Genomic DNA, 20815 nt, shown 5'->3' with positions numbered 1-20815 from the left:
AGCAGAACCATACTACATTCAACCAAACTCCACAAATAATTTCGATTTGATTCGACTACCTGTTATCAAACTGTCCGTACATTTATAAGATCGAACAAATTCATAAAAAAAATGTCACGTGCAACGTGGAAGTAAATAAATGTAAATAAAGTAAATAATCATCGGTATGCGACGTAACACGTAATGATATATCCTACAGTCAGTAACGTGGTCGTAGTCGTATGCATTTATTTTATATCCTACACGGAATCATCCAAGTTCTAATTTTCTCTTTTTATCGTGACATATATAGTAGATATATATCTATACGTACATATGTATATATATCATACGATTCATCAAGAAATATTCAACGACGGAGTAGATCTTACGAAACGTAAAAGAGAGATGAGGAGAAAGAGAAAAAAGGAAATAAAAAAACAGGAAAGAAAGAAAGTAAGAAAGAGAGTGTGTGTGTGTGTGTGTGTTGTGAAAGAGAGAGAAAGAAAGAAAAAGAAAGAGAGAGAAAGAGAGAGAGAGAGAGAGAAAGTAAGTACTACGCTAGTAAAAATAGAGGTCATTGAAAGATGAAGAAAATAAAGAGGAAGAAAAAAACAACAACAACGCAAGTGAATGATCACGTAAAGCATACATTTTTATAGATAGGACAGTGGATATCTCAGTTCGTTAGATGATACCTTTAAATTTTTCTTATAATCGTTGAGTTGTTCCGAAGCGGGATCTCTAGTCGTGCCTGCCATCTTGTCGTCCTTCGAATTTTCGCAGGATTTATCGGTTGTGCAATAACGATGAGATCGATTGAGCGATGTCGTAACGTAAAATTGTTTTCTAGTGAGAAGCGCGCTACTATACGTCCGTTCCTCGCGATGCCAAGAACGGAAACTGACTGGTGGCGATGACAACGTGCTTTTATCACCTACGTCGCCACGCGATTGGTGGAAAATCGAGGGAGCAACCTTACGCCATGACACGCAATACGTTTTTCGAAGGGCGCGAACGAATGATACAACGTTATTATCCAACATTCGGTCAATTAATTCTCTTTTTTCTTATTTTTTCTTTTCTTTTCGTTTCTTTCCTTTTTTTTTTTTTTTCTTTTCTTTTCGATAATCACGTCATCGATCTTTCTTTTGTCACGATTTCTACGACGGTCGGTCGTATCTCGATTTTTCTTTTTTTTTTTTTTTCTTTTTACTTTCGTTTCGGATTGTTCTTTCAATGATTTTTTTTCCTCGTTTTGTTTCCCTTTCTTTCCTTTTTTTTTCTTACGTCCACGATCGAGGACGATTGTCTTAGCTTTTTCTTTTATCCTCGAAGGTTGCTGAAAAATACAAAATTTAACGCGGTCGTTACAATGGTATTCCTTTCAAACGTTCAAAAAAATCGCGGTCTTATTTGAAATTTGACGAAGATACGAAGAAATATGTTAATTAGTGTCGAGGGAGAAGAAAAGAATTTTGGAAATAATCGAAATTGATGGCATCGATATAAATACATGTAAGTATGTATGTGAATGCTTTGAAATATCATTAAAATTCAAAAATTCAAAAAAAAAAAAAAATTTATAGATTATTAATGAAGGATTTGTATAATTCCTTACCCTCGTATAATGATCTACTTAACTATGTAACCTATATAGAACGTTATCAATGCGGTTATCATGATTTTTTTTACTTTTAGCCACTTGGTAATATATCATATACGTATTATCTTTAACATGATAAATATATATATACATAACCTTGTCATTTAATATTACTCACGTGTTCTTTATTTCTTTTTTCTATCTTTTCGCTTGATCGAGCAAATGTTTTTTTTTTACTCGTGAATTTTATCAATTTTATTGAAGTTAGGTAAGAAAAATTCTTGATCGATTACATTAAATTCATTATTTGAAATCGAAGAAAGAAGATAAATAAATAAATAAATAAATAAATAAATAAATAAACAAATGGTTTTTTCATATTTTGCTTCAGACAAATACGAGAAGCTAAGAGAAAAGACAAAAACAAAAAACAAAAAAAAAAGTCGTATGCACATTTGTATTTTTGCAACTCTTTATTAATGTCGTTGCAGCTTCAGCTGAGCCAGGTACAGATCTGAGCTCGTCATTATAAGCGAGCTCTCACAGTTACGCACAATCTTCATCCTCTTAATCGTCGCGTTTGCGATAATAACGTAGGCAATTATAAAATTTCATAAGTTCTGAATGGCTGTGAATAGAGCTCAGAAAAATAAAAGTAATTACTAAAAAGGTTTCACCTTCAGACGATCCTAACGCGTAACTCGTTCGTAGAGACGAGAATTGATCGTTGAATCACTGATACGCACAGAAAGAAAGATATAGTTAGATAGATAGATAGATAGATAGATAGATAGATAGATAGAGATAGATAGATAAATAGACATAACAAATAGATCCATGTCTTTGGTAATATACGTATGTATATTGAAGAGAACGTAAGTTTTAAAAGACGGAAAGAAAGAATTTTCTTATTGAAATTATAATTCATTATTTCCGTCAATAAATAGTTAAATAATTACGTTCCTATTTGCGCTATAAAAATGGTTATAATATTTACATAATTGGCTCGTTTAGACTCGTCGAAATTATGAACAATCGTAAAAGATGATCTCGTGAATTTCATTCGCAAATAATAACAAATAGATTATATTGGATGTATATTTTTTTTTTCTTTTCTTTTCCTTTCTTCTTTTCTTCTTTTTCTTTTTCTTTTTTTTCTTTTTTTGTAGAAATAAAATGAATTAAAAGACGCAGTAAATTATAAATCTATAACTAAATTCTGCCTGAGTTAATTGCACCACTTATCCCATTTGAGGTTTACAGTGAAACAATGCTTAGAACGCGATATATGAATAACTATGTCACGGCAGTATTTCCAAATTCATTAGATTTTATTTTTCTATTGTTCGTCGCATCGATTTGTGGCAAGAACATTATAACTTTAGTGCCCCTTTAATGCCCAACGTTTTTTTTTTTTTTCTTTTTAATTCTACCTAATGTGATCTTCCAACGTGATTACCAAGTTACTTATTTCATATACATTTAACAACATATAACTGTTTCTTTTGTGAAATCAAAATCGATGGTATTCCGTAATAAGTGCATACGACTATTAGAATAATTCGGTTCAACTACAACAGATTAGGAAATGCCGAGACATATTGGGACAAGCATTTAATTCTAAGAACATCTCGGAATTTATAAAATTTTTTTAAGTTACTTCGAATCCAGTAAATATATATATATATATATATATATACATACATACACACACATATGTATACATATGTATATATGTATGTATATATATTTCCTCCTCTCCTTCCTAGATTACTCAACGTAGAAGCAGAGTAAATGCAATACATGCAGAGATCTTAAACGTTTACCGCGAAATGTTACTTATTATTGTTTAAAACGCTTTTCCTTATACTGCTGTATGAAACCATATTATTTTTAGTTATATTATTATGACCGCATATTTTTTTTTTTTTTTCTTGAACCAACAAATATCATTCATTGATCTTTTTTCTTTCCAACACGTGGGCATTTGTTGATCAAACATTGTTGAGACATAAGCTAGCCGTGCACCATGATGAAGTTATCTTCCCATTTCAGAGGCTAACTGGCAATCGGTATCGGACACTGCACTTGCCAAACGATAAGATGACTTTGTTCACCGTGTTCGTCAGCATTGGCTGCTATTATAGCATTAGACCGTTCGATACTCTCTTCCGTTTCTTCTCCATCACCTAAAAATAAGGTAAATTACATGTGACAATTAATTATTTCTTTTGTAATATATAAGGATAGTGCAAATATTTTCGTTCATATGATACAATAAATACATGTCAGCTGGAAAGGACCACCCCCAGAGAATAAAGGCAACAAAGATATATAATTTATCCTATACAGTTCTTTACAAAAATAGTGATAATAACTCTTTGTAAAGTGAAGCAACAGATTTTGCTATATGTTGATAAGCAATTCATCATCACGTTTAAAATTTATGAAAGTTCATTTATAATACACACTTTTTTTAATCGGTAATGGATAAATATGCAGCCAGCCAGAAATGTTAGTCAAATTTCGTTATATAGTGCAACAGAAGAAAGGAATGTTCTGTTAGTATAGGTCTTCTCAACCGAGGGTTATTAATACGATATTAACATATGCTGAAATAAAAATATTTTTTTTCTGCTTTTTTCTCTCTCTGGGGGCATACCTGACCAATTGCCAAACTATTAGATGAGTTGCCACATCACTTTCGTCTTCCGCTTCTTCTGCTAAAATTGTCACCATCACACATTACATTTTGACATATTTCTGATAGTTAAAAAAGACTTACGTTATATATGTTACATACGTTAACTGCACGATTAAGTATCGCCTACTTACCAACTCTAAAATCAATGTAACCTTCGCCTCCCGATAAGACAAGCATCGCAGGTTGTGAACCATCTGTTGCTGCACTTTGGCCACCGTGGCCTGAAAGTTTTATGTATTAAAAAATGTTTAAATTAACAACGACATGATACGTAAACTTACCAGGTACAGCGACAAACATTTTTACGGCATCCCTGTGCCCATGAAAACTTAGTTGAGCATGAGCCATACTACAATATGGTATAAAGCTTCCAATTGAAACACCTCGTTCCGATGCAAAGACTCTGACACCAATTCCTGGTGCATCGCCTTTATTAGCTCCCGTTTGAACTCTGGATACTGCCATTGAACCGCCTGCGCCTATACAAATTGTATATAATATGATAAATAAATAGATTATATAAATAATATATATATATATATATATATAACAACAAATTATTTTGTTTGTCAACGCACTTTCGGATAGTGGTACTGAAATTATCACTCCATTTCCAGTACCAATCCACAACCTATTTGAGGAAATTAATAAAGCTGTGATTCGTACAAAAGAAAATCCGAGTTTCCCTGTTCCCAGCATTTTACTGACATAAGGTTCTATATCAACATCTTGCAGATGTTGATAAGTATGCGCATGATAAAGTCTTAATGTTGAATCCAATCGAATGCTAACCCAAACACCCTCGCCTAGCCATGCCAATTGTCTCACTTGTGACTCTCTTCTAGGATGAGCATCAACGGTACACTGAAACATTGCATTATTTTATACGTTTATTCATTTTTCATTAATAAAACACGTTCTTTCAAAATCCTTACTTCAACAGTCATTCTGATAGGATCTATCACATGAATTTTGTTTCTATATCCACACCATACAGTTTTTCCACTGACAGCGGTCATACATCTGATCGAGTGTTGTGGGCTTCCTAAAGTAATAACATGATACTGAGAAAGATCCCATTGACCATCTGCGCCCCTTCGAAACAAAGCTACAGTTCCGTCGGCCAAAGCAACTAAAACGCGACCTTGAACGTGCCTATAAAATAATATATAAAAAAAAAAAAAAGAGAGAGAGAGAGATCAAAATATTTTGATTATCAGCAATTTACATATCTCTCGTAAATGATATACAAGTAATTTTAATATTTTACATACACGATGGCTACAGCCGCATCCTTCAATTTTACAAAATGCAGGCAAACAGACCATTTGGCAACAGCCGAGTGTACAAAAACAGCACCATTTTGAGCTCCTAACCACATGGTTGGTTGTATAGACGACATTTTTTCGATAGGTGTACTTTCCTCTATTTCCTTATCTTCGTCTTCTTCGTTCTTATCTTCTTTGCAATTTAATTCATCGTTCACTACCTCCGAATTGCATTTAATAAAATAAACCTTTCCTAAATTTGCTGTTTCGCTATCTACACTTTCCAAACTTTGGGGTCCGGCGCTCGAACTCTGATCCGTATCTTTTGTTTTTTCCAGAGTTTCACTACTTTGCTCCTCTGCAGGACTACCATTCTCCTGTTTATTGCTCTCGACGGAGGTCGATGCTTCTTGAAGTTTTTTCTGTTCGTTTTCATCAATATGTTCGATTATGACCGCCTCATCGTGATTACTATCCATGTTATCACCATTCTTATTGTTAATTTTATATGTTGAATTCTCCTTCAAGTTTTTAGAATAATCACTTTCCATGGCACCAGGTACACTAGCAATGGAAAGTAAATGTCCTTGACAAACACTGAAAACCTCTAAAATATCTGCTGGATTATTGGCATCTATAACTGTAACTTTTGACATCTTTTGAGTTGATGTGCAAATCCAGACCAGGGAACTAAGTTTTTGTTCCAATTGTTCTGCCTCCAATCTACGTTGTTCGTTTTCTTGAAGTTCATTATCTAAATGTTCAATTGCATCTTCGGCTTCTGTTTTAGTCGTATTTGTTTCTGATGCTTCAGCTGCATAAAATACACTTCCTCCAATCATACAACCACCATCTGGTGTTTTACCTCCAGTTAGATTTACACCAGCTCCGCACCAAATCTATATAAAGAAGGTTTGTTAATGTTTCGAAAATATTGAAATCAAACGATACATTCTTTTACCAGATATTAAGACAAAATACTCACTTTCATTCCTGGTTCTGTTTCTTGAAGAGGCCTACAATATACTGGTACTGGTACAGGTTGTCTTACTGGTGCTATTGGTTTTCCTGGCAAACTCCAACCATAAGCTTGTAATCGACCATCTTCTTTTCTAACATGTGCTCTGACTTGACGATATTGTTCTCTTCGTTCGTTTGCTCGGCGGGCTACGAGCTTTTCAGAAGATCTGCAAGTACGTTTTAAATGCACAAAATATGTATTTTAAATGTACTATTTAAACAAGCGTAATGCAAGGGAGTGGTGAGGAATTGAATGAGTTAAAATGTCTAATTTCAGATTTGTTGTCTTCAAACATCTGGTCTTACCAAGATTCATTTTATTACTAAATAATCTTTCTTCCTATGTTTTTATATCGAAATACTTTTAGTATTTCATTATCATACATTATTTTTATGTGAGCATGTCCCAATCTTTTTCATTCCTTTTTTTAACGAATTTTAAAATTAAAGAAAAGATGAAAGAAGATATTGTCTTGGAATCATTTATTCATGCCAAGGACCATCTCTCACAAAATCAGAATACAGGTGTCAAAGCAGAAAAGTTAGGAATATAGCAGAACAGATTTACCTGCTGACCAATAAGCACCCCAATGAAAGCCAGAAAAACCAGGAATCTCTTGATAACGCCATGAAGGTGAGGCAAGAAAACCCGAATAATGAGACAAAAGCGAAGTAACGACATCGAAATAAAAGCCAAGTTTAACATACTCATAACTTCATTTATTCATCGATCAATAATGATCGAATATATTATCAGTTTTCCAAAAAATATACAAACTCTTATTTACAAAACTATAGCTTTTCAAGCATATTTCAGAAAGGTAACAGTCAATTTATCTCATTAGTTATTATACTTTTATCGTTTGCAAGTTATTTTATTAAATGTAAATCACATAAAAATCGGTATATGTACTTTACAAATATGTTACTTGTATATGAAGACTAGGAAATTAGACTTTAAAGAAGGGATAAATGTAGCAAATCAAAAGAAAAAAAAGTAATATATGTACGAAATATAAGACTCTTTTGTATAAAACCATTGATATCTTAGGTCGGTTTATTTCTAAAATTTATTGTTCAAGATGATTAGTCAATGAATGTAAAAGGGGAAACGGGACGCGATAATATGTTAGCAGCAATAGTATGTTCAAATTGGTCAGTTTAAATTTTAATTTATGCAGAAAAGACTCACGTCTTTTTAGAGCTATCGAGACTATTTGTAAGAGGTAAGAAAACATTATGAATTCCAACAGACCAAAGAAGATTCTAATCTGGAAAGATGACTGCAGTTCATTCTATAATAGTTATTTCCCATTTAGAAGAGATTATTTTTCCAAAAACTTTTATAAAAAAGAATTTTACTAAAAGTAGTTATTATGGCAGCTTTGATATATAGCAGTATCAAAGTATACGTGTGTGTGTGTATGTATGTATGTATGTATCTATGTATGTATCATATATATATGTATATGTGTATATATATACATATATATATAAATATATGTATATATATATATCTATATATAAATTAAGCTCCATAATTGTGTGCATTTGCACTAAAACTTTCATTGCGCGATAAATCACAGATTAAGATTGATGTTTTATGATGTATAAAGCTCAATACTCAATAAATAAATTTGTATCTAAATAATAGATAAAAATCAGGCAGGCTGTGATGTCAGATTGACATAACATCAAGGTGCATGTATATAGAATAGGATTGATTTCTCACATGGTGTCTCCTTGGTCGAGAAAGTCATGGCGATTTTTCAACGTGTGTTTACGCATGGTGCTCACAGCTGGAACAACTTGGTTCGTAGGTGCACTATAGCGAATATGAGGTAAGGTATGTGTTCCACGAACTAAATTCCCACGATCGGTTGTTGTGAAGAGACTACTAAAACTACAAAGAAAAAAGACGAAAAGATTGTTTTCTTCTCTTATTATACATATTTATATTGATCTCTTAATTATCTGATACTAACAACTTCCAAAATTGTGAACCTTTTCCTCCTGACGTATTGGAAGGATCAATTTTATTTGCTCTAATTATTTCAGTCCACCTAACAGCTTCTTGAAGCTCCATAAATCTTTCTTTATATTGATTTCTTTCCATTAAAACTCTAGCCATCTCCACTCTTGTAAACCTTTTTCTTTGAGCTAAAGGCACGTCCTCTTCGTCATCGCTCTTTGCTGCTTTAGCAACAGCCTCAGCATCCTCTTTCACTTTCTTTAATTCTTCTTCAAGTGCCGCAACACGTTGACGCAAGCGATCCTTAGTTTGCTGCAAACCACGAACTTCCTCGCGTAATATTTCTTGCTCGCTGAAGGAAGTAAATGATTAGTAGAAGAAAAAATAACAAGAACAACAAAATAAAATAATCATAAATTAAAACGATCTAAATTAATTACCTAGTTAGTTCATCCACTTTAACTATTAAGTCATCCTTAACTACGTTAAGTGCATTCCTGAAAGATAAAATGCAATAATGAAACCATTGTTTTCTATTAAATTCTTTTCTTTTTTTTTAGTAATATAAAATAGCTTACTTTGTAGCCAGTAATTCATTATTTTCCATAATAAGATTTTCCACTTCTTTTCCCATTCCTAAACAGTACAAAATATTATTTAAAGTATAAATATATATTGCATATAAGTTTATATGTAGAATTTAATATCATAAAAAAGCGTTTAGCAAAAATACTGCATAATACTGTGTTAATGAAGGAAACTTTTAATGTATAAATAATTTTTCCTAATATATCTTTCTAAATGTGAATATAAGATAGATAAAAAGATAAATAGCTTACCATAAAAGTTGTCATTGACTGCGTGATTAGATTATATATTACATGCATCATTCATCAGAGTTTCAGTAGAAGTCAGCATAGTGTGAAAAGGCAAGCGATGGATGAAACATCCAGACATATTAGGAAATAATACTTCTGTTATTAAAGTTCTTAATTAGAGTAGAAAGTTTTAGGATAAATTTTGTCTTTCAAATGATATAGATTGAAGTAAAAGTTATTTACTTTAATAAGATTATAATGATTATCCTTATACTGTCTCATAGTGTAAATGTGTTATCAGAACATGAAAATGCCTTATAGTTAAAGAGCTTTGAAACTTTACTGTTGTTAGAATTTAGATAATAAATAAACACACATAACCAAATTTATATTGATTTGTAAAGTTTTTGTTAAACGTACCCGATGATGCATATTCACCAGGATGGACCCAACTACCTATGATTATAACAATTACAAGTTAATTACACACACGTATTATGAGTATAAAATTTGAAAATTTATATGAGTTTTTACCTGTAATATCTGCACCTTCATCCATTTCACCTAATGCATCTGCATCTTGGAAACTAAGTTCCTGATACAATGTATTGCCGCTTCTCTGTTCTCTTTCAGTTTTACTTCTACCACCACTTGGTGTTGTAACTAATTTCTCCATTCCACTTGGTGTTGTTGGTGTTATCAGTGGTGGTGGTAATTCAGTCTCAGGACTTTCATCTATAATTAAACGATAACAAAAAAACGTGTATGTGTGTAGAATAAAAGTAAAATAATATATTTCGAATATTATGATAACGTACGTCTGGAAATTGCAGTAGTCTTATTTTCTTGTTCAGGCTGATCTGTTAATTGACTTTTATCAGAAGTTTCTATTGCAGCTTCGCTACTACTATCCAACATTTCAGTTCTTAAATTTGCAGCATTTGGTGGACTTTCATCTTGAGGTTCTTCTGCATTCATACTTGCTTCTAAACTTTGAAATCCATAACTTAAAGGACCAGAACTTCTTGACATATGGGCTAAACCAAGAGAAGGTAATCTTGATGGACCACGACCACCGGTTGCATTTTCTAATCTTTCCGTACTACCAACCAACATTTTTGTTCTTTCCATATAATCTACATGTGTCTTAAATAATTCTGTATATCTGTCATGTAGGCGGGCATATTCACGTTTTAACTCTGTTTCCTTTTCTTCAAGACGTACAACTAAAGCAAAAATAAAATATTATTAAAGAATAAGTGTATAAAGATTGATTAATAAAAGGACGAAACATATTGTTGTTTACTACAGGATATAAAAAAGAAATTCTCGTAGAAATAAATTATAATATAATGTAAAATAAAATTAACTATCAACTACTTTATTAACAATGATAATAAATTACTTACAGTAATAAATGAAGAAATAAAAAGAGTACTTTAGAAATAACATAATAGAATGAAAATCGAGCAATGTAATTAAAAGGTTATACATAAAAACACATGCTATAAAATATTTATCAGTTGATCCAAATACTATGAGATCTATAATTCATTGTGAAACCACATATATGATACAATAAAAAAACAAAAAAAAAAATTATTCTACTCTACTGTGGAAAGATGTGCTAAGAGGGGATGTACTGGAAGAACCATTGGCAATTGTACCGTGGTCTTGCGAATTTTTTGTTTTCAGCTCCAGCATTCTTACAATTGACTCTAAACTGTCAATTTTTGATAATAACTCTTTCCTTTCATCTTCTGCAACATCCTCCAGCTCGAGCAATTTCTGACGAACAATAAAGAATTTTTCATTTTTTAAATAACAATCGCATATGTTTTGTAATGAAAATAATAGTATTCCTGAAGAACAAGAAATAAAAATAACTAGAAAAAAAGTTATACCTGATCAGATGTTTTCCTCAGTTGTTTCTCTCTCTCATATTGTGTAACTAGCTGTTCATTATCTTCTCTTAATAATTCTAATTCAACTTCGCGCTCTTGATTTTCCGTATAAGATACATCTAAACATTCTAAAACATTGACTAGCAAAGGCATTAGGTCTTTAACAACATCTTCGTCGTATCTTGCAATCATCCTTTCAAATTCTTGATAAATACTGCCTGCCAAGGACTGTACTTTTTCAGACATGACAACATGACTGTCTTCGTGCGTACCATATACTGTTTCTTGATCCATCTTTATTGTGTTATATAAAATCTATGAAAGAAAAAAAAAAAGAAATGTATTCTTTTAATTTGTTATATTCTTAACGAACATATCATATTTTTATTTTCTACAACCATATTAATGGTTATAAATATTGACAAATAAGATCATTAACGTTTCATTGATATCAGGCAAAAATTGCAAGGAAAAGAAAATGAAAAAAAAAAAAAAAATGAAAAAAAATTAATCTATTTACCTAAAATCTAGGTAAGTATACCTATTATCGTGATAATAAAATATATAAATATAATCGTTGTATTATTCTGCTCTGCATTTTGTACGTCTATCGAGTTCTCATCGGAGGTCTGCTAAAAAACATGTAAATGATACGATTTGTTAAATAAATAAATAATGATCGTATTTAATTAAAAAAAAAAAAAAAAAAAAGAAAGAAATAAAAATATTAGATGCAGAACGCGCTCCTCGGCACTCCTAGAATCGAATATTTTAAAAGAAAGTTTACATCTGTGATCGTGGTAAACGTCATAGACGATTTATAACCTTTCTCGTAGACGCACCTGACGTTTCCGATGAATGAAATGATCGTTGAAGTAAAATTAAATCAGATCACCACGAAGTACAATGCGAAGTCATTGGATCCTTTGATACATTGCCCATTGCGTTAACATTTATTTGATATATGTCATTCGAGAGATAACCCCTACGAAAGAAATAGTTATGCGTCTTGCCCCACGAAGTCGCTCGATTCGTGTGAATTGTTTTATGACGTTTCGCAATTACCGTGCTGGCAATAACTTTTTATTTGCGACTTAAGTTTCACTCGTTCTTCTAGAAAAGCGAATATTTTATTCGACGCGATACGTGTTAAAACGATAAAAGCGAAGAAAAAATTTATTCGTGTATTAAGTAACGTCATGGACGCGGGATTTACCGAGTTCTTTTTCTCGTTGTCAATTCCTTTGACGTTGGTCGTCCTCAATCACGAATATTCGCCATTTTTTTTTTCGTTCTTTTCCACCACAACCAAATTCTACTATATACGACTGTTCCTCAATGTGTTCACAAATAGATCCTAAAATTGCACTCGGTCAAATGCAAGCAAATACGTGACCTCGTCCGTTAGATGGCTTTGGCATCGTTCCATTGTCGCGAAAAAAAGAAATGATTTCTTATTTCAGAAAAAAAAGCGATGAAAATATACCGAGGATCTATGAAATACAATTTCATACGACTTCTGTTTTTTTTTTTTTCTTATTTTTTTATTTTCTTATTATTAATTCATTCTTATAATTTGATATGCAGGTTATGTATATAAATGTATTATATACATTTGTCGCACTGCTGTTTTATCTATACTGCTGTAACATCGTCGGGATAGTATACGAAGGAGAAATAGAATCAATGAAATAAACCTTAGGGCTGATCCAAATTATATTTCTGGATATTGAAGATATTTCGTTTTCCTCTCTTTCTCTCTGTAAAACTATAGTTTCTGTAAGTTCTAGAACTATAGTCGAAAGAATAAAGGGACAATATCTATAGTTTGAATTAATTTTAACATGGCCCGCGCATCGTGATATTGTACGCTATTGGTGCTTCGTCTTAAGTTTTAACCAATTAGCGCTGATCGTTATATACCACCAATTGCGCGGGGATAGTATTACATACATTATAGCAAATCTTACTGCATATATATATGTATATCGCTGCATGGACACAGTAAATGGTCGACATGTTTCATCGGCGAGGCGGTCATCGTGTAACTTTAACAAATAATAATTGTACCGCAATTCGAAATTATTCCGAATATAACTATGGATTGGTACTTAGTGCTATGCCTCTTAAAGATGATGAGATGTTCGAAGTCCGTATTGATAAAAAGGTATGACCGCATACTATTGTTGTTTGCAAATCAATTTTTGGTATACTATTCAGGATCTGGATCTGTCAAATGTCGCGCGTGTTTATGTTTTCTATTTTGCTAGTGTTATCTTTTCGCAAACAAGTTATGTGAGTGTTGGAAATAGTAGTCGAAATTTTATTGTAGATATTGATAGATTTTTTTCATAAAATATTGAAAAGATTTGTTTAATGACAGATGATATCATGGAGCGGTAGTATAGAGATTGGAGTGACAGAATGTGATCCTGAAACCGTGGAATTACCTGCTTGTGCTACCAATCTTCGCCATGGATCTTGGATTATGACTAGCTCTGGCATAGTGCACGATGGTGAACGAATAGTAGAGTTATATGGTACAGATCTTAGTAGTCTGGATGTGGGAAGTACTTTGGGTGTAATGAGAACCTCTAATGTATGTTCCTTTCTATTTAATGCTTCTGGGCATGCAAGGCATGTATTGTTATTTATTTCTTTTTTTAATTACATTTTTTTTAATTACAGCACGAGCTTGTATTTTACATTAATGGGGTTTCTCAAGGCATTGCGGTAACCAACATTCCAGAGCGTTTATTTGCAGTTATAGACATGTATGGAGATTGTGTTCAAGTTACCATTACTCATCCAAGACTTTTACCTATTAGTAATGAAGTGAAGGATGAGGTTGAAATTAATAATGATTATCCTCTCGGTGGATCATCCAATTCATCTACAACTAATCTAGTCGCTAACTTGAATGTTAATTTAAATGTTAATGTAAATGTTAGTTTACCGAAAAATCCAAGCCCTGCTGCTATTAGAGAAGATCGTTTAAGGTTCCATGAAAGAGTGGGTGCGCTTGTAAAATTGTCTAATAATGCAAGAACAGCTGAGAGGCGGAGACCGATTGATGAATTTAATAATGGCGTTGTTATGACACACAGGCCGTTACGAGATAATGAACTTTTTGAGGTAGGCTTATAAAAACATGATATTTAAAAAAAAGGAAATATTGATGAAATAACAAATAATGAACGCTTGATCATAGATTCGTATAGATAGACTTGTTTACAAATGGTCTGGTAGTATAGAAGTTGGGGTTACAACTCATAGTCCTACTGCATTAGAATTTCCAGCAACAATGACCAATATGAGATCTGGTACAACAATGATGTCTGGGTGTGGTATTTTAACTAATGGAAAAGGCACTCAACGTGAATATGGAGAATTCAATTTAGATGAGCTTAGAGTAAGTTTTAGGTGAACTTAAAAAGTATCTTTTCTACAAGACATTACTATATTCGTTTCTTTAGGAAGGAGACAGGGTAGGGATGATAAGAAAAAGTAATGGAAATCTCCATTATTTAATTAATGGGCTTGATCAAGGAGTCGCTGCAAAAGTACCAGCAGGTGTATGGGGTGTCATTGACCTTTATGGAATGACTGTAAAGGTGACCATTGTTGATCGCGATGAAAGGGAAGAACAGAACTTAGTCACGCGACGAAACACTTTGCAGTTACAAGGATTGAACGGTAAGGACAGTAGTGTCCTTGTTTTATGGTTTATGTAATATCCTTAATTGGTTCTCCTACCACCATAGTTTTGATGGGATACATATAAACGTGCATTCATTTATCAACGAGGAAGACAATTTATACATTCCTTTGTAGAACCAGAAGAAGAACCACCAGATAGACTCATGTTTCATTCTTGTTGTGGAACACATGCTGAAGTAATTAATAACGGACGTACAGCACACAGGCCTAAGTAATTAATTCATGAGTTTATTTCTTTCGTTGAGAGAACTGGAGAACTCTTTTATAATTATCTTCTTTGTAGTGCCATAGATGACTTCAATAATGGAGTGGTATTAACCTCACGACCGTTAAAACCAAATGAGTTATTTGAAGTGAAATTAGATAAAATCGTGTCTAAATGGGCAGGTTCTATCGAAATAGGTGTAACAACACATTCACCAACAGAATTGGAATTTCCTTATACAATGACTAATGTTAGGTATATGTATGAGAGTTTACAAATAATATTATGGCTATTTGACAAGTTTATTATATTCATTTATACATGTGAATGTCAAGATTACCACGTGTCTTATTACTTGAAATTACTCGTGTTTATTACAGATCAGGTACTTGGATGATGACAGGAAATGGAGTGATGCACAATGGAACAACTATGATAGATCAATATGGACAAAATTTAGATCGATTACAAGTTGGCGATCGTGTAGGAGTTATGAGAAAAGATAATGCTACATTGCATTTTTATGTAAATGGCGCGGATCAAGGTGCTGCTGCAATGAGTGTACCAGAAAGAGTTTATGGTGTCATAGATTTATATGGTCAGGCTGCACAAGCAACTATAGTGGATACTGCAGATTTCTATAGTCCTACCACAAATAATTCTAGTTTCAGTAATACAACTTTGTACAGGTTTGTTATTTCGTATAAGCACAAATTCAACAATTATTTCTGATAAGTAAGTACATGGTATAAAAAGAGAATATATAATCAATATATTACTTTTATTTTTACTTTAATAGTGATTTGAGATTTCACTATGTACATGGAAAAAATGCACGTATCACAAATAATGGTTTAACAGCATCCAGACCAAGAGCATTAGGTGAATTCAACGAAGCTATAGTTATTGCAAATCGGGCTTTACGCGATGGTGAAATGTTTGAAGTAACCATTGATAAAATGGTAGATAGGTGGTCTGGAGCTATCGAAGCAGGTAATCTTTGTAGTAATGTAGAAGCTTTCGATTGTTCATTTTATAAATTTAAATTTGAGTATCATAAAAGTGTAGCTGCCTTCCTTGTATTAATATTAGGAAAATCTCCCAGGGGTTACACTTATCAGACCAGATGAACTGGAATTTCCATCTACGATGACGGATATCGATCATGATACTTGGATGCTTTCTGGTTCCGCTGTAATACGAGACGGCATTACATTGCGTAACAATTATGCATGTGATTTAGATAAATTAGTGGAAGGAAATCGTATTGGTATGATGCGATCTGCAGACACAAGTTTACATTATTATTTAGATGGTGTAGATCAAGGTCCAGCATGTACAGGCTTACCTTTACACGTTTATCCTGTGATAAATTTATATGGTCAATGTGCACAGGTATAATACTGAAATGAGTCACATATAAAAATTATCTAAATGAACGAAAAAAAAACAAAAAAAAGTTTATACTTTTCCTTAGGTTACAATTGTACTGCCAGAACGTAGAGATCCATTAACACAGCAATACATTCCCTCAGAAAACAGTACCAGTCAGCAACCTACATCTGTAATCCAACCACAAGCTCAAACAGAAGTTTTGCATAAATTTCACGCGTCCGTTGGCTCAAATATTCAATTAAATAACGAAAAGACAGTAGCGACAAGACGTAGAGAACATACCAATGCTGTGTTATTAAGCGAAACTCCATTAGACAATAATGAAATATTTGAAATTGCCATTCAAGAAACTGCCTCTGAATGGAGCGGTTGTTTAAAAATAGGAGTTATAAGCAATGAATCTGGTAATTGGTTGAAACCTACCAATCGTGTACCTGATATAACTTCTATTCCAACAAATGCTTGGTACTTAACAGGCAAGTATAGAATCTATAATGTGAATTATCTCAATAAGTTTTTTTTTTTTTCTTATAAATAAAGCGTCAAACATATTTAATACGTATGATCGATTGCACGTATTTAGGAAATGAAATAAGACATTCAGGGTATGTTCTTTGTCCAAATTATTGCCCAAGCTTGGAATGGCTTTGTGTTGGTGATAAAATTGGAATGAAACGAACGCATGATGGCAATTTGAAGTTTTATATAAATGGAGAGGATATGGGTATAGCAGCATCTAATGTGCCTGAGATGGTATATGCAATTATTGAACTTTTTGGGAGTACTGTTGCAATAAATATTACAAGTAGCAAACATCAGAATACGGCAATATCTCCCAATGCAAGTTTGAGATTACAAGATTCGTTGGAATTATTGTTAGATCCTATGCCACCTGTTATAAAAAAGTAAGTTATATTCGATAATTATGAAATGATATATATATATATATTTTTTTTAATTTATAGTGATGCAGGAATGGATACATCGATCGATATATCCGAAGGAAAATTAGCTAATGATACTACACTTACACCAACACAAGCAGTAAATCACTTAAGTGGGGAAACAAATTGGAATTATGAATTTCATGAAAATCATGGTAGGAATATTGAACTGGATAGAAAAGTAATAGCCAGAAGAGTTGCAAGTTATAATCAAGGTACAAAATCGACGAATACTAGGAAGTGGAAGATAATCAACAGATTATTTATCATTCGTACAACAACGTTTTACAGGTGTGGTAATGTCTAGTCGTCCATTAATAAAAGGTAAATTATTTCAAATAAAAATTGAGAAATTGAACGAGCGATGGGTATCCAATATGCTTTGTGGCGTTACTTGCGTTGCACCAGAGAAAGCTAATTTCCCATTAACAGCGCTTGGTTTTAAAAAGCACTCGTGGATCATTTGTAGCGATTGGATATTTCATAATGGCATGAGGGTAATTATCTCTTAAAGTATTTAACAATATTAAAAATATTTGTCACTCCATAATTTTGTGTTGTTTATAAAAAAAAATTCTCCAATCGAATTAGGTCAAAACGAAATATGGCTCTGCGTTAGAAAACTTACAGTGCAATGCTACAGTAGGTTTATTAATCGATGAAGACTGCAGACTTCATTTATATATTAATGGTGTAGATCAAGGAGTAGCAGCAACAGATGTGTCTCCATACGTGTATGCTGTGGTTGATTTGTATGGTCAATGCGAGCAAGTGTCAATAGCAGGAACAGATCAATTATATTCGAATTCTGTTGTTGTTGATAATAGTACAATTGCATCTGCTACCGAATGTATTAGAACAGAATTGGATGACGTAGAAAATTCTCGAGAGAAAGCCGATTTGGAATGTCATGAAAAAGAAAATGCAATTCCAGCTACATCGTCGGATCTTTCGTTATCAACTTCTCCGAGCATACCAAGCCAATGTAGTTCTCATACGAAAGATGGAAATTATTCAGCAGTATCCTATAGTAACGATGATACGAATCTGGTAAACAATATTCCAGAAAATAAAGCGACGTCGAGTGTTCCCGACTCGAATAATTTAGATTCTGGCTCGGACGTAGGTAACGAAGGAAAAAGCACTAAGACTAAAAGTTACACAGAAGATACAAGTCAAATAAATGATAACAATACTTTGCAAAATAATCAGTCGGAAAATAACTCTAACGAAACGAATATACATACGGAACATCGAGCGATCGCAAACGTCTTAAATATTAGAAATGAATGTACAAATGTAGAAATAAATAATGCAACAAATATTAATATTAAGAATGGCACGACTACTAGCGCTACAAATATTACTAATTTGAATTCTGCTATTAATTCAAACAACGCTAATAATGCAATCAACGAAAGTATAGCATCCAATAGTCAAATTGTTAGTATAACTACGAGCCAGAATAATGTACCCGTTAATATTTTGAGTATGTCACAAATTGGTTCGTTTTCTTGCCAAAATCTTGCACCAAGCGTATTGGATAATTCATCAACGGAAATATCAAATAATACTTCCTCCAGCTTTCATGAATTACACTCTAATATTAATTGGGATAATGTTACTTTAACGAATGATAATTGTAATAATGGCGTGGTATCTTCAAATCAGCACAACATGACAAATAATCACACAATACCATCAATACAAAATATTTCACTACCATGTACTCCTGGAAGTATTTCATCGGTCACAAAGAAATGCGAATATTTAAAAGCATGTATGAGGCTTAAAAAATCACTCGTATTGCCGGATGAATTTTTTTCACTGGACGATGCATTGTGTTACTGCAGTGCTTGTTACAAGGCAGAAGGAGATAATACTATTTGTAAAAAGGGTGAACCTCCGGCAGAATTCGCGTTGCCTGTAGGCTGGGCAAGATTTCCTTTGAGACAAAGTATCAATGCAAATCAAATCCCACAAAGTACTACAGATAAATGGCACGTTTCTTTCTATGGGATACGCTTAGATGCCATAAGGTTTGCAATTAGAATTTACTTATATTACACACACACACATATATATATATATATATATAGTTTCTATAAAAAATATATTTTCTTCAGATTAATTCTCGACAGAGGTGAACTTATGACAAAGGAACAATTAGATGCGAGTAATTTAATATGTACGAAGAACGAAGTCCAAAATCCTCAAGTAATATTTTCACCGAATATAAATTACGCGGCGTCGGAAGAATTCGTTAAAAAATATCCGTAAGTAGATGAGTAATATTAAAGAATGAAAAAGATGGAAATAACAAATTAAAATGATTGATTATATCGTATAGATACATCGATCATCAATCAAATAAAAAACTTAATGCATCAACTGCATTCCAATTGTTGGTAAGACCTGGTTCATACACGATAGGACCAAGTGGAAAGGATGATATTGAATCTCAATTTGAATCTAGTAAATGGGCTACCAAAGAAGCTGGTGCTACAGTAATCGTGGCTCTGCTGATACATCTGGATGGATTTTAATTTTTCTTTCGAAAGTATGTCGATTTTATTAATTCTCGTTGAATACGCGAAGAGCATTTTTATTTTCAGTTATGAACTCTGTCGGTGTAAATAAATACCGTCGTGATACAGCAGTGGTAAGAATTAAAGATCAATATTCGATTCCGTCGAAGTTACGACATGCATTTGTGTTGTGACATTAATATAAATCTTATTATATATTGTATACTGCAATCGATTTGTCTCGTATGAAAAGATATATCTTAAGGTTTCGATTATTTTAATATTAAGTTATTATAAAAGTTAAAAGGAAGGAAGTATCTTCGCGTGCTCTATGAATACACGTGTATCACATTTAGAGATCATTTCTTTCGGCGTCAACGTAACTGGTGGCCTAGGTTTGAAGTTTATATGAACGTGAATCATATGGATATACCTGCACAATAATAAGTTCCCTATATATGTCCAAAGGGACATAGTATTTTTGACTTCTGTGCTTCGCGCCTAATAAACACCAAATCTTAATGATTGCGTTATTAGATACACAATACATTTCTCAAAATGCACTATTCTGCAGCATTGATGAAGTTTCGTGTAATATGCACGTTATATAATAGAAATAAAAAGGACAATGGCAATTCTCATTACAATATATCGAATGATTTATTTGAAACGATATATATATATATATTTTTTCTTATCTACTCGTAAGAAAACAAAAAAAAGAAAAAAAACAAAAAAGAGAGAGAAAGTAA

At 32.7% G+C, this 20815-nt stretch overlaps 3 protein-coding genes across 9 annotated transcripts in view; 1 reads left to right on the top strand and 2 right to left on the bottom strand.

Moving 5' to 3' along the window:
* Positions 1-1070, bottom strand: part of LOC122630822 (catalase) — a 7378-nt gene extending 6308 nt beyond the window's left edge. Inside the window, exon 1 of the mRNA XM_043815786.1 lies at positions 678-1070. Within this exon, the coding sequence (XP_043671721.1) occupies positions 678-1025 (348 nt within the window). The 5' untranslated portion in view covers positions 1026-1070. The remainder of the gene's footprint in view (positions 1-677) is intronic.
* Positions 1071-2039: 969 nt separating this feature from the next.
* Positions 2040-12641, bottom strand: LOC122630819 (JNK-interacting protein 3). 7 transcript variants are annotated; one of them, XM_043815780.1, is made up of 20 exons: positions 12488-12640; positions 12114-12384; positions 11792-11903; positions 11272-11586; positions 11035-11155; positions 10186-10593; positions 9902-10102; positions 9788-9823; positions 9389-9406; positions 9128-9185; positions 8990-9046; positions 8563-8901; positions 8310-8480; positions 6543-6744; positions 5564-6456; positions 5225-5444; positions 4868-5153; positions 4571-4768; positions 4421-4510; positions 2040-3774 (listed from the first exon to the last, which is right to left on the bottom strand). In XM_043815780.1, exons 4-20 carry the CDS (start codon positions 11563-11565, stop codon positions 3644-3646), a joined length of 3723 nt encoding a protein of 1240 aa, XP_043671715.1. In that variant the 5' UTR covers positions 11566-11586; positions 11792-11903; positions 12114-12384; positions 12488-12640; the 3' UTR covers positions 2040-3643. The 7 variants fall into 7 exon arrangements, with proteins under 7 accessions (XP_043671715.1, XP_043671714.1, XP_043671713.1 ...); XM_043815779.1 differs by having other exon boundaries at positions 11792-11900; XM_043815782.1 differs by lacking the exon at positions 11792-11903 and adding an exon at positions 4248-4308 and having other exon boundaries at positions 3637-3774; positions 12488-12641.
* Positions 12642-12867: 226 nt separating this feature from the next.
* Positions 12868-20738, top strand: LOC122630818 (neuralized-like protein 4). The gene is made up of 17 exons (XM_043815776.1): positions 12868-13438; positions 13655-13870; positions 13960-14406; positions 14483-14683; positions 14748-14967; positions 15106-15202; positions 15275-15451; positions 15577-15885; positions 15996-16189; positions 16302-16591; positions 16674-17067; positions 17175-17496; positions 17557-17750; positions 17827-18032; positions 18127-19574; positions 19662-19811; positions 19886-20738. The coding sequence occupies exons 1-17, from the start codon at positions 13280-13282 to the stop codon at positions 20079-20081; spliced, it is 5220 nt and encodes a 1739-aa protein (XP_043671711.1). The 5' UTR covers positions 12868-13279; the 3' UTR covers positions 20082-20738.
* The last annotated feature ends 77 nt before the right edge of the window (positions 20739-20815 follow it).

Source organism: Vespula pensylvanica, chromosome 7 (genome assembly GCF_014466175.1).
Source record: "Vespula pensylvanica isolate Volc-1 chromosome 7, ASM1446617v1, whole genome shotgun sequence".
Taxonomy (NCBI): domain Eukaryota; kingdom Metazoa; phylum Arthropoda; class Insecta; order Hymenoptera; family Vespidae; genus Vespula; species Vespula pensylvanica.
The sequence above is the reverse complement of the archived record's forward strand: the minus strand, read 5'-3'. Positions and strand labels throughout refer to the sequence as shown.

What these genes read in the sequence shown, in the direction of transcription:
- LOC122630818 (XM_043815776.1), top strand. Translation starts at nt 13,280, where the DNA reads ATGGTCGACATGTTTCATCGGCGAGGCGGTCATCGTGTAACTTTAACA. An exon ending in AAGTCCGTATTGATAAAAAG is followed by an intron (nt 13,439 to 13,654) that starts GTATGACCGCAT and finishes GTTTAATGACAG; the next exon opens with ATGATATCATGGAGCGGTAG. An exon ending in GTCTGGAGCTATCGAAGCAG is followed by an intron (nt 16,190 to 16,301) that starts GTAATCTTTGTA and finishes AAAATCTCCCAG; the next exon opens with GGGTTACACTTATCAGACCA.
- LOC122630819 (XM_043815780.1), bottom strand. Translation starts at nt 11,565, where the DNA reads ATGGATCAAGAAACAGTATATGGTACGCACGAAGACAGTCATGTTGTC. An exon ending in TTCAGTACCACTATCCGAAA is followed by an intron (nt 4,769 to 4,867) that starts GTGCGTTGACAA and finishes CAATTTGTATAG; the next exon opens with GCGCAGGCGGTTCAATGGCA. An exon ending in TTACATTGATTTTAGAGTTG is followed by an intron (nt 3,775 to 4,420) that starts GTAAGTAGGCGA and finishes CCTTATTTTTAG; the next exon opens with GTGATGGAGAAGAAACGGAA.